This window comes from Pleurodeles waltl, chromosome 3_2 (genome assembly GCF_031143425.1).
Source record: "Pleurodeles waltl isolate 20211129_DDA chromosome 3_2, aPleWal1.hap1.20221129, whole genome shotgun sequence".
NCBI lineage: Eukaryota > Metazoa > Chordata > Amphibia > Caudata > Salamandridae > Pleurodeles > Pleurodeles waltl.
The window spans coordinates 216,792,043-216,805,563 of record NC_090441.1 but is presented as its reverse complement, the minus strand read 5'-3'; the positions used below and the strand labels follow the sequence as shown (position 1 = coordinate 216,805,563).

At 47.4% G+C, this 13,521-nt stretch overlaps 1 protein-coding gene across 5 annotated transcripts in view; it reads left to right on the top strand.

The window, feature by feature from the left end:
• The window catches only part of LOC138286725 (zinc finger protein 525-like), a 128,039-nt gene that overhangs the window by 74,436 nt on the left and 40,082 nt on the right, over positions 1–13,521 (top strand). For all 5 annotated transcript variants that reach the window (XM_069227244.1, XM_069227245.1, XM_069227243.1 and 2 more), the window contains one exon: positions 6,424–6,522. In XM_069227244.1, coding sequence (XP_069083345.1) covers positions 6,424–6,522 — 99 coding nt within the window. The remainder of the gene's footprint in view (positions 1–6,423; positions 6,523–13,521) is intronic.

Below are 13,521 nucleotides of genomic sequence, written 5' to 3'. Positions count from 1 at the left end.
TGGGAGATTCACCCCCAAATACTGAATACTTACTTCCAAAGTTGGGGAACGCCACAAATAGATCTATTTGCAACACAGGAAAACGCAAAATGCCAAAACTTCGCATCCAGGTACCCACAAGATCAGTCTCAGGGCAATGCGTTATGGATGAGTTGGTCAGGGATATTTGCTTATGCTTTTCCCCCTCTCCTTCCATATCTAGTAAACAAGCTGAGTCAAAACAAACTCAAACTCATACTAATAGCACCAACATGGGCAAGGCAACCTTGGTACACAACAGTACTAGACCTCTCAGTAGTGCCTCATGTCAAGTTACCAAACATACCAGATCTGTTAACGCAACACAAACAGATCAGGCACCCAAATCCAGCATCGCGGCTCCTGAAGTCCTAGAGTTCGGACATTTAGACCTTACACAGGAATGTATGGAGGTCATAAAACAAGCTAGGAAACCTACCACTAGACACTGCTATGCAAATAAGTGGAAAAGATTTGTATGTTACTGCCACAACAATCAAATCCAACCCTTACACGCATCTGCCAAAGACATCGTAGGATACTTTCTACATTTGCAAAAATCAAAGCTAGCTTTCTCTTCCATTAAAATACATCTTACAGCAATTTCAGCTTACCTGCAAATTACGCACTCAACTTCTCTATTTAGAATACCAGTCATAAAAGCATTTATGGAAGGTCTAAAAAGAATTATACCACCAAGAACACCACCAGTTCCTTCATGGAACCTTAACATTGTCTTAACACGACTCATGGGTCCACCTTTTGAGCCCATGCACTCTTGTGAAATGCAATACTTAACGTGGAAAGTTGCATTTTTAATTGCCATCACATCTTTAAGAAGAGTAAGTGACATTCAAGCATTTACTATACAAGAACCATTTATTCAGATACACAAGCATAAAGTAGTTCTACGAACAAATCCTAAATTTTTACCAAAAGTCATATCACCGTTCCACTTAAATCAAACTGTAGAATTACCAGTGTTCTTCCCACAGCCAAACTCTGTAGCGGAAAGAGCACTGCATACATTGGACATCAAAAGAGCGTTAATGTACTACATTGACAGAACAAAACTAATTCACAAAACAAAACAATTATTTATTGCTTTTCAAAAACCTCATACAGGAAATCCAATTTCTAAGCAAGGCATTGCTAGATGGATAGTTAAGTGTATTCAAACCTGTTATCTTAAAGCTAAAAGAGAACTGCCTATTACACCAAAGGCACACTCAACTAGAAAGAAAGGTGCTACTATGGCCTTTCTAGGAAATATTCCAATGACAGAAATATGTAAGGCAGCTACATGGTCTACGCCGCATACATTTACCAAACACTACTGTGTAGACGTGCTAACAACACAGCAAGCCACAGCAGGCCAAGCAGTACTACGAACATTGTTTCAGACAACTTCAACTCCTACAGGCTGAACCACCGCTTTTGGGGAGATAACTGCTTACTAGTCAGTGCACAGCATGTGTATCTGCAGCTACACATGCCATCGAACGGAAAATGTCACTTACCCAGTGTACATCTGTTCGTGGCATTAGTCGCTGCAGATTCACATGCGCCCACCCGCCTCCCCGGGAGCCTGTAGCCGTTTAGAAGTTGATCTTGAACATCTGTATATTTGTAAATATATATATTACTTTAAACTACATTATGTACATACGTATTCACTCCATTGCGTGGGCACTATTACTAGCATATACAACTCCTACCTCACCCTCTGCGGGGGAAAACAATCTAAGATGGAGTCGACGCCCATGCGCAATGGAGCCAAAGTGGGAGGAGTCCCTCGATCTCGTGACTCGAAAAGACTTCTTCGAAGAAAAACAACTTGTAACACTCCGAGCCCAACACCAGATGGCGGGATGTGCACAGCATGTGAATCTGCAGCGACTAATGCCACGAACAGATGTACACTGGGTAAGTGACATTTTCCATATGTAGATACATTGCATGGACATCTTTCTCTCTTACTCCTTCCACACTACTTCACCTTCTTGCCCGTGGAGAAAACAATCTAACAAAGGACTCAATGCCCATGCGCACTATCACCGAGATGCTGTGACTCAAAACATTCTTTGAAGCAAAACATGTTGTACCGCTCTGAACCCAACACTAGCTGACGAGCTTAGGCACAGCATGTGAATCTACAGCACTACATGCCACGAACAGATGTCTACTGGTAAGTAACATTTTCATTTTTATATAAATCCTATATGCAGTCTCTTTTGTTGTGTAATTATTGTGTCATTTTTGTGAGTGTGTTGCACAAACACCCTGACTAGAGTGGTGCGTTCGGCATGGTTTAGGTGCAAACCCTAGCCAACTAGAAACCCATTTCTAACACAACCCTTTATAAACAAGTCCAGGGCTCCAGATTCTCTCAGCACTTCACATGCGTTATACAACCCTATGTAGACACACTCATGGTTAGCGATTGTGTTTCTCAGTTCCTGCCATTCCCCAGTAAGTCCGGATCATTGATTCCCTTAATGATTCTTGTTTCATGTGAGCCCGGTCGATTTGATGTCCTCCGAACTATCAGTTCACTTCTTCGAGCACATGGCACTCTCTCATAAGACTCTTTGGTGGACATTGATACCTTTACTGTCTCCCAGCCCCGGTACGAACCTGCAGTGGAGACGCACAGGATCGCTGATATCTGTACTGTCTCCCAGCCCTCGTGCAACTCTGCACCAGTCATGCACAGCGTCGTTGATACCTGTACTGTCTCCCTGCCCCCCTATTACTCTGCAGTGGACGTGAACGGAGTTATTGATACTTTTACTGTCTCCCAGCCTTGGTGCAACTCTGCAGGGGACATGCACAGGGTCATGTAGAAAGCTGGCCTGGTGTGTGGTGAGCTCCTAGGGTGTTATCACCTTATACCAGGTATCCCCTATTAGTGAGGTGAAGTCCGTGTCTAGGAAGCCAGGCTCTCTAGGGGTAGCTATAGCAGAGCAGCCAAGACTTATCTAGGAGACATGCAAAGCTCATGCAATACCACTGTAGGCACACAGCACGTACACACATGAAAGAACCACACAGTGTTACACAAATAAAGGTACTTTATTATGGTAACTCAAATACCAAAGTACTATATAGCCAGTCCCCCACATGTAGGTAAGTAAACACACTGGTATATACACATTAGGAGTCAGTTATTAGCATAAAAGGCAATAGAAATCAGTGAAAACAATAGTGAGTACTGAAGGCAATAGGAGGACCAAACCATATACTAAGAAAGTGGAATATGAAAGTCAGTCCCCCACCCAAGGAAGTGGAATTGGTAGAGCGGAGCTGGAGGAACTAGGAACCCCAAAAGTTAAGTGCCAGGGTGCTCCCCCTCCCCCAGAAACCAGGAGAAGAGAGGTAAGTACCTGGTTCTCCCCAAACCAACCAAAAGAACTTACGAAGAGGATTTTGCAAGACCCAGACAAGACTGCAAGAAACCAAAAGTGGATCCTGGTAGAGGAAGACCTGTAAAGGTAGAGGACCAAGTCCAGTTAATTGTGAAGTGTCCGGTGGTGTCAGGAGCCACCACCCACCTGTCTGTGGATGCAGGACCAGGTCGAGGGTGGGCGAAGACAATCAGCAGTGCAACACTTGAGCAGCTGAAGAGTTCCTGGAGTGATGCAGTCGACGTATCACGCCCGAAGAAGGATTGCAGTCGGTCAGTGGTGTGGGAAAAGCCACCAACAAGCCTTTGCAAAGGCAAATGTTGTGGAAGAAGAAATGCAGAGCTGCTGGGGACCAGCAGGGTCCAGGGGGGCTCAACCCATGGAGGGGAGTCTTGAGGGACCCTCAGCTGTGAGGAGAGTCACAGGAAGCGGAGGCAGCCCCCACAGGTGACCCATGTCGCAGTGAGCACAGGAGTTGCGGTGAGGCCCACGCAGCACTCCTGCGCAGGAGTCACAGGAGCAGCACGCAGAGGGTTGTCCTTTGCAGGGAAGAGTGCTGGGGGGCTGGAGCTACATGGAGCCTGAAGATCCCTTGGAGGAGATGCCAACAAGCCATGGTAGCTGCAAGAGACGCAGTGCACGGGGGTACTGTCATGCGTGGAGAGGCAAGTGTTTACCGTCTCCCAAGTTGGACCACTGGTAGAGAGGACCAAGGGGACCACTCTAGACAACCACCTGTGATGCAGGATCCACACAGCTCTGGAGGAGAGGAGATCCCCGCAGCCGGTCGTCATTGCAGTTGGCCCCTGCGGATGCAGGGGAGTGACTCCTTCACTCCAAGGGAGATTCCTTCTTGCTTCTCTTGCAGACTGAAGGATTGTCGCCCTCAGAAGATGCACAGACAGGGAAGGTTTACAGTTGCTGGAAGGAGCCATGGAAACAATGTTGCAAGCAGAGTCGTCGCTGTGGCTGCAGATTGTTGGTTTCTTGAGGGTCCAGTTGCAGTTCCGGTGGCCAGAAGGTGAAGTAAACGTTGCAGAGGAGTCCTGCTGGAGTCTTGCACGTCAATTCTGAGGACCTGCCCAAGAAGGAGACTTTAAATAGCCCTCAAAGGGGGATTGGTCACCTAGCAAGGGTGACCACATATCAGGAGGAGGCTGTTGACATCACCTCCCTGACCTGGCCACTCAGATGCTCCCATAGGCCTCTTCCCACCTTGAATCCAAGATGGCAGAATCAAGGGGCCACCAGGATGAGCTCTGGGCACCACCCCTGGGGTGGTGATGGACAGGGGAGTGGTTACTCCCCTTTCCATTGTCCAGTTTTGCGCAAGAGCAGGGACCAGGGGTCCCTGGACTGGTACAAACCAGTTTATGCAAGGAGGGCACATACCAGTGGCTTGGGGAGGCTACCCATCCCAAGCCATGCGACACCTATTTCCAGAGGGAGAGGGTGTTGTCTCCGTCTCCCAAAGGAAATCCTTTTTTCTGCCTTCCTGGGCTTGAGCTGGTCAAGCTGCAGGAGGGCAGGAACCTGTCTGAGGTGTGGCAGCAGAGCAGGCTGCCCGGGAAACCCTGCAAACTGGAAGGAGCAAAGCTGGGGTCCTCTAAGGAGCCCCCAGAGTGCATGGAATCATACAACCAGTACTGGAAACTGTACTAGGGTATGATTTTGCCATGTTTGATACCAAACATGCACAGGTTCAGAGTTACCATTGTGTAGCTGGACATAAGTAGGGACCTATGTCCGGTACATGGGTAAAATGGCATCCCCGCTCTCACAAAGTCCAGGAAAATGGAGCTGGAGTTCGTGGGGGCACCTCTGCTCCTGCAGGGGTGCCCTCACACACAGGTACTTGCACCGTGCCCTCTGGGCTAGGGGGCCCTGCCATAGGGGTGACTTACAGTGACCTGGTGCAATGACCTGTAGTGAACGGGTGCATGCACCTTTTCACGCAGGCTGCATCGGCAGGCCTGCAGACACATTTTGCATGGGCTCCCATGGGTGGCACAATACATGCTGCAGCCCATGGGGAACCCCTGGTGCCCCAGTGCCCTGGGTACCTAGGTACCACATACTAGAGACTTACGCGGGGGCCCAGTAGGCCAAATGTGAGGGTACTAAGTCGGGAATAACCAAGTTTAGAGGGAGAGAGCACAGGCACTGGTGTCCTGGTTAGCAGGATCCCAGTGAACACAGTCAAAACACACTGACAGCCAGCAAAAAGTGGGGGGCAACCATGCCAAAAAGAGGGGACTTTCCTACAGGTCATTGATACGTCTACTGTTTCCCCTCCTACGTATGACTCTTTGGTGGGCGTGCACACGGTCACTGATACTTGACTGTCTCCCTGCCTACATACAACTCTGCAGTAGACATGCACAGAGTCGTTGATACCTTTACTGTCTCCGCCCATGTACGACTGCAGCAGGCAGACTCAGGGTTGTTGGTGCCTTCACTGCCCCTCCTCACCCTCCCACCTGCATACAGCGCTTTGGTGGACATGCAGAGGGTCGTTGACAGCTTTGCCATCTCACTGCCCACGTACGACTCTGCAGTGAACGTGTGCTGGGTTAGACATCACTCAGTTCATCCACCTTGAGTAGAACATAATTTATTTTATCTCTCTGTAGCTCCTACTCTTCCTGAACCTCTTTGCAAGGCATGCACATGTCTATTGATTGTGTCTCTCTGCACCTTCCACCCGCGATGATATTTACTGGACATGTAATGGGCTAATGATTGTGTCTCTTAGTACAACCCAGCCACTGATAACGACCTGCACCTTTCGGCTGGAGGATGTTAATTCTGCCTGTACCCTTCTTCCCTTTAATAAAGGTGCACACAGTAACGGAGCTGCCATTCAGGCCTCAGATAGATCAGTGACTGAGGTCTCTGGGGCCCCAGACTCAGCTCTTTTTCATAGATAGTCCCCAATGTTTAATGACAGGTGTGTGTATGTGTTATATAGTAATTAAGAGTGTTTTATGTATTTCAGGGCATGAGATTATTTCATTTGCCATAAAAGATGAAGAAGAGATGGAATTAATTGACCGCCCGGACTGTCGTAGGACGGAAAGTGCCGAAATGCCCACAGGTGAGTAGACGGAGTCTAAGGAGCTGGATGCTTACAAGTGCACAGTTCAGTCCCCTGGTGGAAGCATGCTGTGGTCCTTATTTTTCCAATTACGTTATGACATTTCTTATAGAGTACTTGTAGAGCGAATGTCTCTTGGTACACAAATCAAAAACTCCAGCATTTTTGGGTTTGAGTTCACAGATTCTTTTCTAGAGTTCTGCAAGAAGAGGATCCACTGGGTGGTGGCATTCCAGTGAGTTGGGGCATTCCAGTGGGCGGTGGGTTCCATGGAGCGGCAACATTCCAGTGAGTGGAGGCCTGGCCTCTAATGGAGCTGCCACCAATCCTTACTTTATAAGACTTCGGAATCATGACAAAAGGCTCCACTTTATAAAAGCTTTTTGGATGTGGATTTTGAATATCTTTTGTTTACAGGGCACCAGTGCAGAGAGCTAAGAGCAGAGGCTGTTTTAAAAGTATGGGACTCAAAAGCAGATGTGTGCTAGCTTTGTTTATCCGTTCAAGTCTAGCGGATGGGTTTAGTTGAGCAGTAGATGCTGTTAGTCATGACGGGATGAAGGTATTGGCTGTGGTCTCTTGGTGGGTAGGTGACACAGCAGGCAGGACAAGGTTCAAGAATGCAGAGGTGATGGTTTCAAACACAGCTGTCCTATCGAGCAAGACGAGCCCTCCAACACCATCTCCGTTCTCTGCTCCTGAAGCAGTTAATTAAGTACGTTCTGGTACAGGCTAGTTGTATGATTTACCCTTTCCAGACTGCTCACCCGAGCACACAGATTCATGGTACACAAACCCTTGCACACTCAGTCAGTGCTTTAATCAGTGAAGTAAAGCCTACAGCATTCCTGTGCACCACCAGCTGCTTCCCCACCCTCTCTCTCCCCTATTGTCGTCAGATCCCCACCAGTACAACTTGCACACGCCCCAGAATGGCCTCCAGTTGGGTGCTCACCTTTCTGAAAGTGTCCCTGTGCATCGCAGCTACCATTGTACTGGGTACATTTGGGGCAGAGTTTATCAAGCAACTCAAATCTGGAAAGATCTTTGTAGGAAAATTGCTCCCTGTTGCAGTTACCCCCAACTTTTTGCCTGATATTGATGCTGACTTGACTGACAAGTGTGCTGGGACCCTGCTAACCAGGCCCCAGCACCAGTGTTCCTTCACAAATAAATGTACCATTGTTTCCACAATTGGCACACACCTGGCACACAGATAAGTCCCTTGTAAAAGGTCGCAGTGGTACCAAGGACCCTGTGACCAGGGAAGGTCTCTAAGGGCTGCAGCATATGTTGTGCCACCCTAAGGGACCCCTCACCTAACACATGCACACTACCATTGCAGTTTGTGTGTGTTGGTGGGGAGAAAAAGGCAAAGTCGACTTGGCATCCCCCTCTGGATGCCATGCACACAAAATACTGCCTGTGGCATGGGTAAGTCTCCCCTCTTGCAGGCCTTGCATCCCTAAGGCAGGGTGCACTACACCACAGATGAGGGCATAGCTGCATGAGCAATATGCCCCTACAGTGTCTAAGTCTATTCTTAGACATTGTAAGTACAGTGTGGCCATATTAAGTATATGGTCTGGGAGTTTGTCAAAACTCCACAGCTCCATAATGGCTACACTGAATACTGGGAAGTTTGGTATCAAACTTCTCAGAATAATAAACCCACACTGATGCCAGTGTTGGATTTATTACAAATTGCACACAGAGGGCATCTTAGAAGATGCCCCCTGTAATTTACCCAATCCTCCAGTGCAGGACTGACTGGTCAGTGCCAGCCTGCCACTGAGACAAGTTTCTGTCCCCCTGGGGTGAGAGCCTTTGTGCTCTCTGAGGCTGTGAATTCTCTCTGCATGTGTCGCTGTGGGGGTCCAGGGGGGTCGTCTCGGGCTACTTACGAGATCGCAGTCGCCTGGGAGTCCTCCCTGTAGTGTTGGTTCTCTGGAGCTCGAGCCGGGGGCGTCGGGTGCAGAAGAGTGAGTTCTTTAGAAGTTGCTTCTTTGTTGCAAAAGATGTTGCTGTTGTTGAGCAGAGCCACTGCTCACAGGAGTTTCTTGGTCCTTTGGTTCAGGGCAGTCCTCTGAGGCTTTAGAGGTCGCTGGTCCCTGTCGGATGCGTCACTGTTGCAGTTTTCTTCGAGTCAGGAGACAGGCCGGTAGGGCTGGGGCCAAAGCAGTTGTCATCTCCGTCGTCTCTGCAGTGCTTTCAGGTCAGCAGTCCTTCTTCTTGTTTCAGGTTGCAGGAATCTAATTTCCTGGGCTCAGGGTCACCCTTAAATACTAAATTTAGGGGTGTTTATAGGTATGGGGGGGGGCAGTAGCCAATGGCTACTCTCCTTGAGGGTGGCTACGCCTTCCTTGTGCCTCCTCCCTGAGGGGAGGGGGCACATCCCTATACCTATTGGGGGAATCCTCCAAAACCAAGATGGAGGATTTCTAAAGGCAGGGGTCACCTCAGCTCAGGGCATCTTAGGGGCTGTCCTTACTGGTGGGGTGACTCCTCCTTGTTTTCCTAATTATCTCCTCCAGCCTTGCCGCCAAAAGTGGGGGCAGTGGCCGGAAGGGCGGGCCTCTCCACTAGCTGAGATGCCCTGGGGTGCTGTAACAAAGGGGGTGAGCCTTTGAGGCTCACTGCCGGGTGTTACAGTTCCTGCAGGGGGAGGTGTGAAGCACCTCCACCCAGTACAGGCTTTGTTCCTGACCACAGAGTGACAAAGGCACTCTCCTCATGTGGGCAGCAACTCGTCTGTGGCAGGCTGGCAGAAACTGGTCAGCCCCATACTAGAAGTCAGGTTGGTATTCAGAGGGCATCTCTAAGATGCCCTCTGGGTGCATGCTACAATAGATTCCACACTGGCATCAGCGTTTATCGTGCTGAGAAGTTTGATACCAAACTTCCCAGTTTTCAGTGTAGCCATTATGGAACTGTGGAGTTCGTGTTTGACAAACTCCCAGACCATATACTCTTTATGGTTACCCTGCACTTACAATGTCTAAGGTTTTGCTTAGACACTGTAGGGGCATAGTGCTCATGCACATATGCCCTCGCCTGTGGTATAGTGCACCCTGCCTTAGGGCTGTAAGGCCTGCTAGAGGGGTGACTTACCTATGCCACAGGTAGTGTGAGGTTGGCATGGCACTCTGAGGGGAGTGCCATGTCGACTTAGTCATTTTCTCCCCACCAGCACACACAAGCTGTGAGGCAATGTGCATGTGCTGAGTGAGGGGTCCCCAGGGTGGCATAAGACATGCTGCAGCCCTTAGAGACCTTCCCTGGCATCAGGGCCCTTGGTACCAGGGGTACCAGTTACAAAGGACTTATCTGAGTGCCAATTGTGGACGCAAAGGTACAGTTTAGGGAAAGAACACTGGTGCTGGGGCCTGGTTAGCAGGGTCCCAGCACACTTTCAAATCATAACTTAGCATCAGCAAAAGAAAAAGTCAAGGGGTAACCATGCCAAGGAGGCATTTCCTTTCAACAGTCAAGCACACTGGCAAACAGGCCAAAAGCGGGGGTAACCTAGCTACAAAGAGGCTAATTTCCTACAAAAATCACACTATAAAAACAAGTAGCAGCTGTGAAAATACCCCCTGATTTTTATACTCCACATTCCTCTGGTGGGATTTTGGGGTCATTTTTGGCCAGGCTGTCATGTTCCATAAACAGTTATATAATGTAATTCAACTTCACAAATATTACTACATTTTAAAAAAAATGTCTTGTATTTTATCCCTGGTCAAATGTCTGAATCTGTGCACATAATGAGCAACAGACTTGACTATTGCAATTCCCTTCCACTCTACCTTCCCCATAAACCATGGCATATCTTTAAAGCATAGAAACCACAGAAAGGAGACGAGTACAGACGAGAATAACGGGAAACCAGTCATAGAAAGTGGAGGAAGATAGCAACTGCAAGTAGAATTTAAAATGGAAATCAAGTTTGGATGCATTCTTCAGAAATGTCTTATGGACAGGTTTTATCTAATTAAAAAAAAAAAAAAAAAATCCTTAGCCTGTGAAAAATCTAGTTGTACATCTCGGCAAGCCTTTATTAGGTTTTAGCAAGGGGTCGGGTGCATGGTTGATCAATTGCAGTCACTTTCATTCGGAGTGCCTTGCCCACCTTGTTATAGTGCCCTGCGGTTAGTGACATATCAATGGAATTTGTCCCACAAATGGGCAATTTGTCTTCTACGGAGGTTTCTCTTCTCCTCTGCATGTAGAGCACAGCCTTCAGACTTGGCCCACCTGCTTCTATTTCAGTGCCATCTGTCCAGTGGGGGAGTTGAGACAACCCTCCAGGTCATAGCCATACATCTTTATTACTAGGTCTGTGAATATCTTTCCAGCTTTCTTTAGATGTTGGTTGTACATGCGAATGCAGCAGGTACGCCTCAGTGGACTGCAACCCATACATATCTAGAATATTCTGTAGATGTTCATTCATGCGCCTTCCAAAGTGACTGAACTTCCTGGCTCCTCCAAACCTTATGATAGGAATATGTTCTAGTGTGCGATTCTGGGGATTTGATGCCTTTCTTCCCACATATTAAATTTAGCCCACTGAGGAACATATAAATTGTATGTAGATAGTTGACGTGGGTGTATTAGAGCCTCACGTTCCTGGAACCTTCTGAATGTGTGCTAGGGCCCTCTCCCATTCTTAGCCAGTGAACCCCCCAGCTTTTCCACTTTATTTGTTCCCCCAAAAGACTAGGGGCCACATGTATGAAATTCAGGTTTTGAGACTCACAAATTGCTAGTCAGAGCGATTTGCAATTTGCGAGTCGCAAAACCTGATCTACAACAGTGTCATTGACACTGTTTGCGATTCCCAATGGGGATCACAAATGAACTACCTCATGAATATTCATGAGGTAGGTCGCAATTTGCGACCCCGTTTGGAATGGCTGTCCTCACAGGGAGGGTGGCCTGCTGGAAACAGCAGACCACCATATCTGTGACTGCTTTTAAATAAAGCAGTTTCTTATTTTAAATGCAGCCCGTTTTCCTTAAAGGAAAACGGGATGCATTTCAAATACAAAAAAATGAAAAGTTTTCTTTTCATTTTTTCAGAACAGGCAGTGGTCCGTGGGACCACTGCCTGCTCTGAAAAAATATTTTTGCTACTAATCACAAAGGGGAAGGGGTCCCATGTGGACCCCTTCCTGTTTGCGAATGGGTTAGCACCAGTTTGAAACTGGTGGTAACTGCCATTTTTTGCAACCGCGGACACAAAACAATCGTACATGGGACTGCGACTCGCAATTAGGAAGGGAACACCTCTTCCTAATTGCGACTCGCAAACCCTTTTTGTGATTCGGTAAATAGATTACCGAATCGCAAAAATGGGTCTGTACATCCCAAATAGCATTTTTCAAGTCGCAAACGGCCTGATTCGCCGTTTGCGACTTGAAAAATGCTTCGTACACCTGGCCCTTGATTCTAGTACTAGTACTACTTCAACTTCAGCCCGCCCGTATGGATAGCAACATCGCCGTAGGTGGAGGTGCCCATGGATGAGATTTTCAGAATATATTGTTCATATACAGCAACGTTCCTTCACCTGTTTTTAACTGTAAGATAAAATAGCCTTGAACCAGTGAATCATCATTTCCTGTCCTTTGATGCTCCAAAGACACCTTGCTTTGTGTGCTGAAATATTACAAGAGTATCATGTAATGGTTGCCTAATAAATGGAACACATACCACAAACTACAATGAATGCCTTGTGTCGGAGAATACTGAAAAGTCTAGTTTCGCAGGGGGAGAGTCAACACTCTGGCAAAATAAATTAGACATATTCTCAATTGCTCACTGCGGTTATTCTTATCAATGCACTATAAATCCATTTAGAGATTGATCCATATGATGGTCTTTTGGCAAAAAAAAGGTTTAAATAAATCCAGCGGTGTAGACGGCCACTGTTATCTGCACAGTGTTGTGGTATTAATCATATTTTCAACAAAGCCTCAGTTATTTTAAGGGAAATGGCTAACACTGTTTATAGCACAGCACAGGGAATGAAAATGACTTTTGTAGTCCTTCCTGTTGCGTCACAACAGTAATTACTATGAACTACCACTCGCTAACCCTCATGGGATTTGTAGTTTTTAATCCATATATCGCTTTTCATAAGGTATGAAACACATTAAAACAATAGTTGATTAGAGGTTACATTTCTAAGAGATCACTATCTTCATGACTGCTACATGTGCATGATGCTTGTTGATTTCTACAGGGTTCACTTTGGTGGATTGAAGGGACCTTTTTCTGAGTGTAACATGATGCAAGCAGCCACACTTCTCTTACAGACCCAAAGCGTTCCCTGACAAGGAGTCAAGCAGAATGGAGATATTCACTAAACAAATGTTCACCTTGGCTAATCTTATCCTTAGGTCTGTAAACACAATATGCCTCCTGGGCAGATATTGGCAAGCACTGTGGGACAAATCGGCGGGTATCTTGCCGGCTGTCCCAGACCACATCTGTCCAACCCATCAACGGCTGATAAACTGACACGTTAAAATAAAATCAGGCCTGGGCATGATAGGGCACTTGGTACCAGTGTGGTGCTGAGGCACCATGCCTGAATTCGCTCCACAGTCTTCTCAGATGTTCAGCAGTCCCTCATGGATATGCCCTTTGATGGCTTTAGGCTGTTTTCGCTCCGAAAGCAGCCTCAGCCCTTGAACAGATGAACAAGATTAAGAGCCACTGTGCGCTCTCTGGTCTTTGCGCTGCTGGTTCAATAGCTCGTCCAACAGCAGCACCCCTTTTGAGGTCTTGCAAGAGACCTACCAGCAGAAGCAAAGACAATGTGTCTCTGCAATAACAAACCTCCCACATGTTTCGAGGTAGAGGCTGGGGAGCATACACACCTTGCCCAGGCCTTCAGGGGCAAGGAACTACCCAAACCAGGCCCCTCTCCCTCATCAGCTGTTGTAAAACCTTTTTATATCGCCCTTGGCAGCTCAGTCGCCTGTTAGG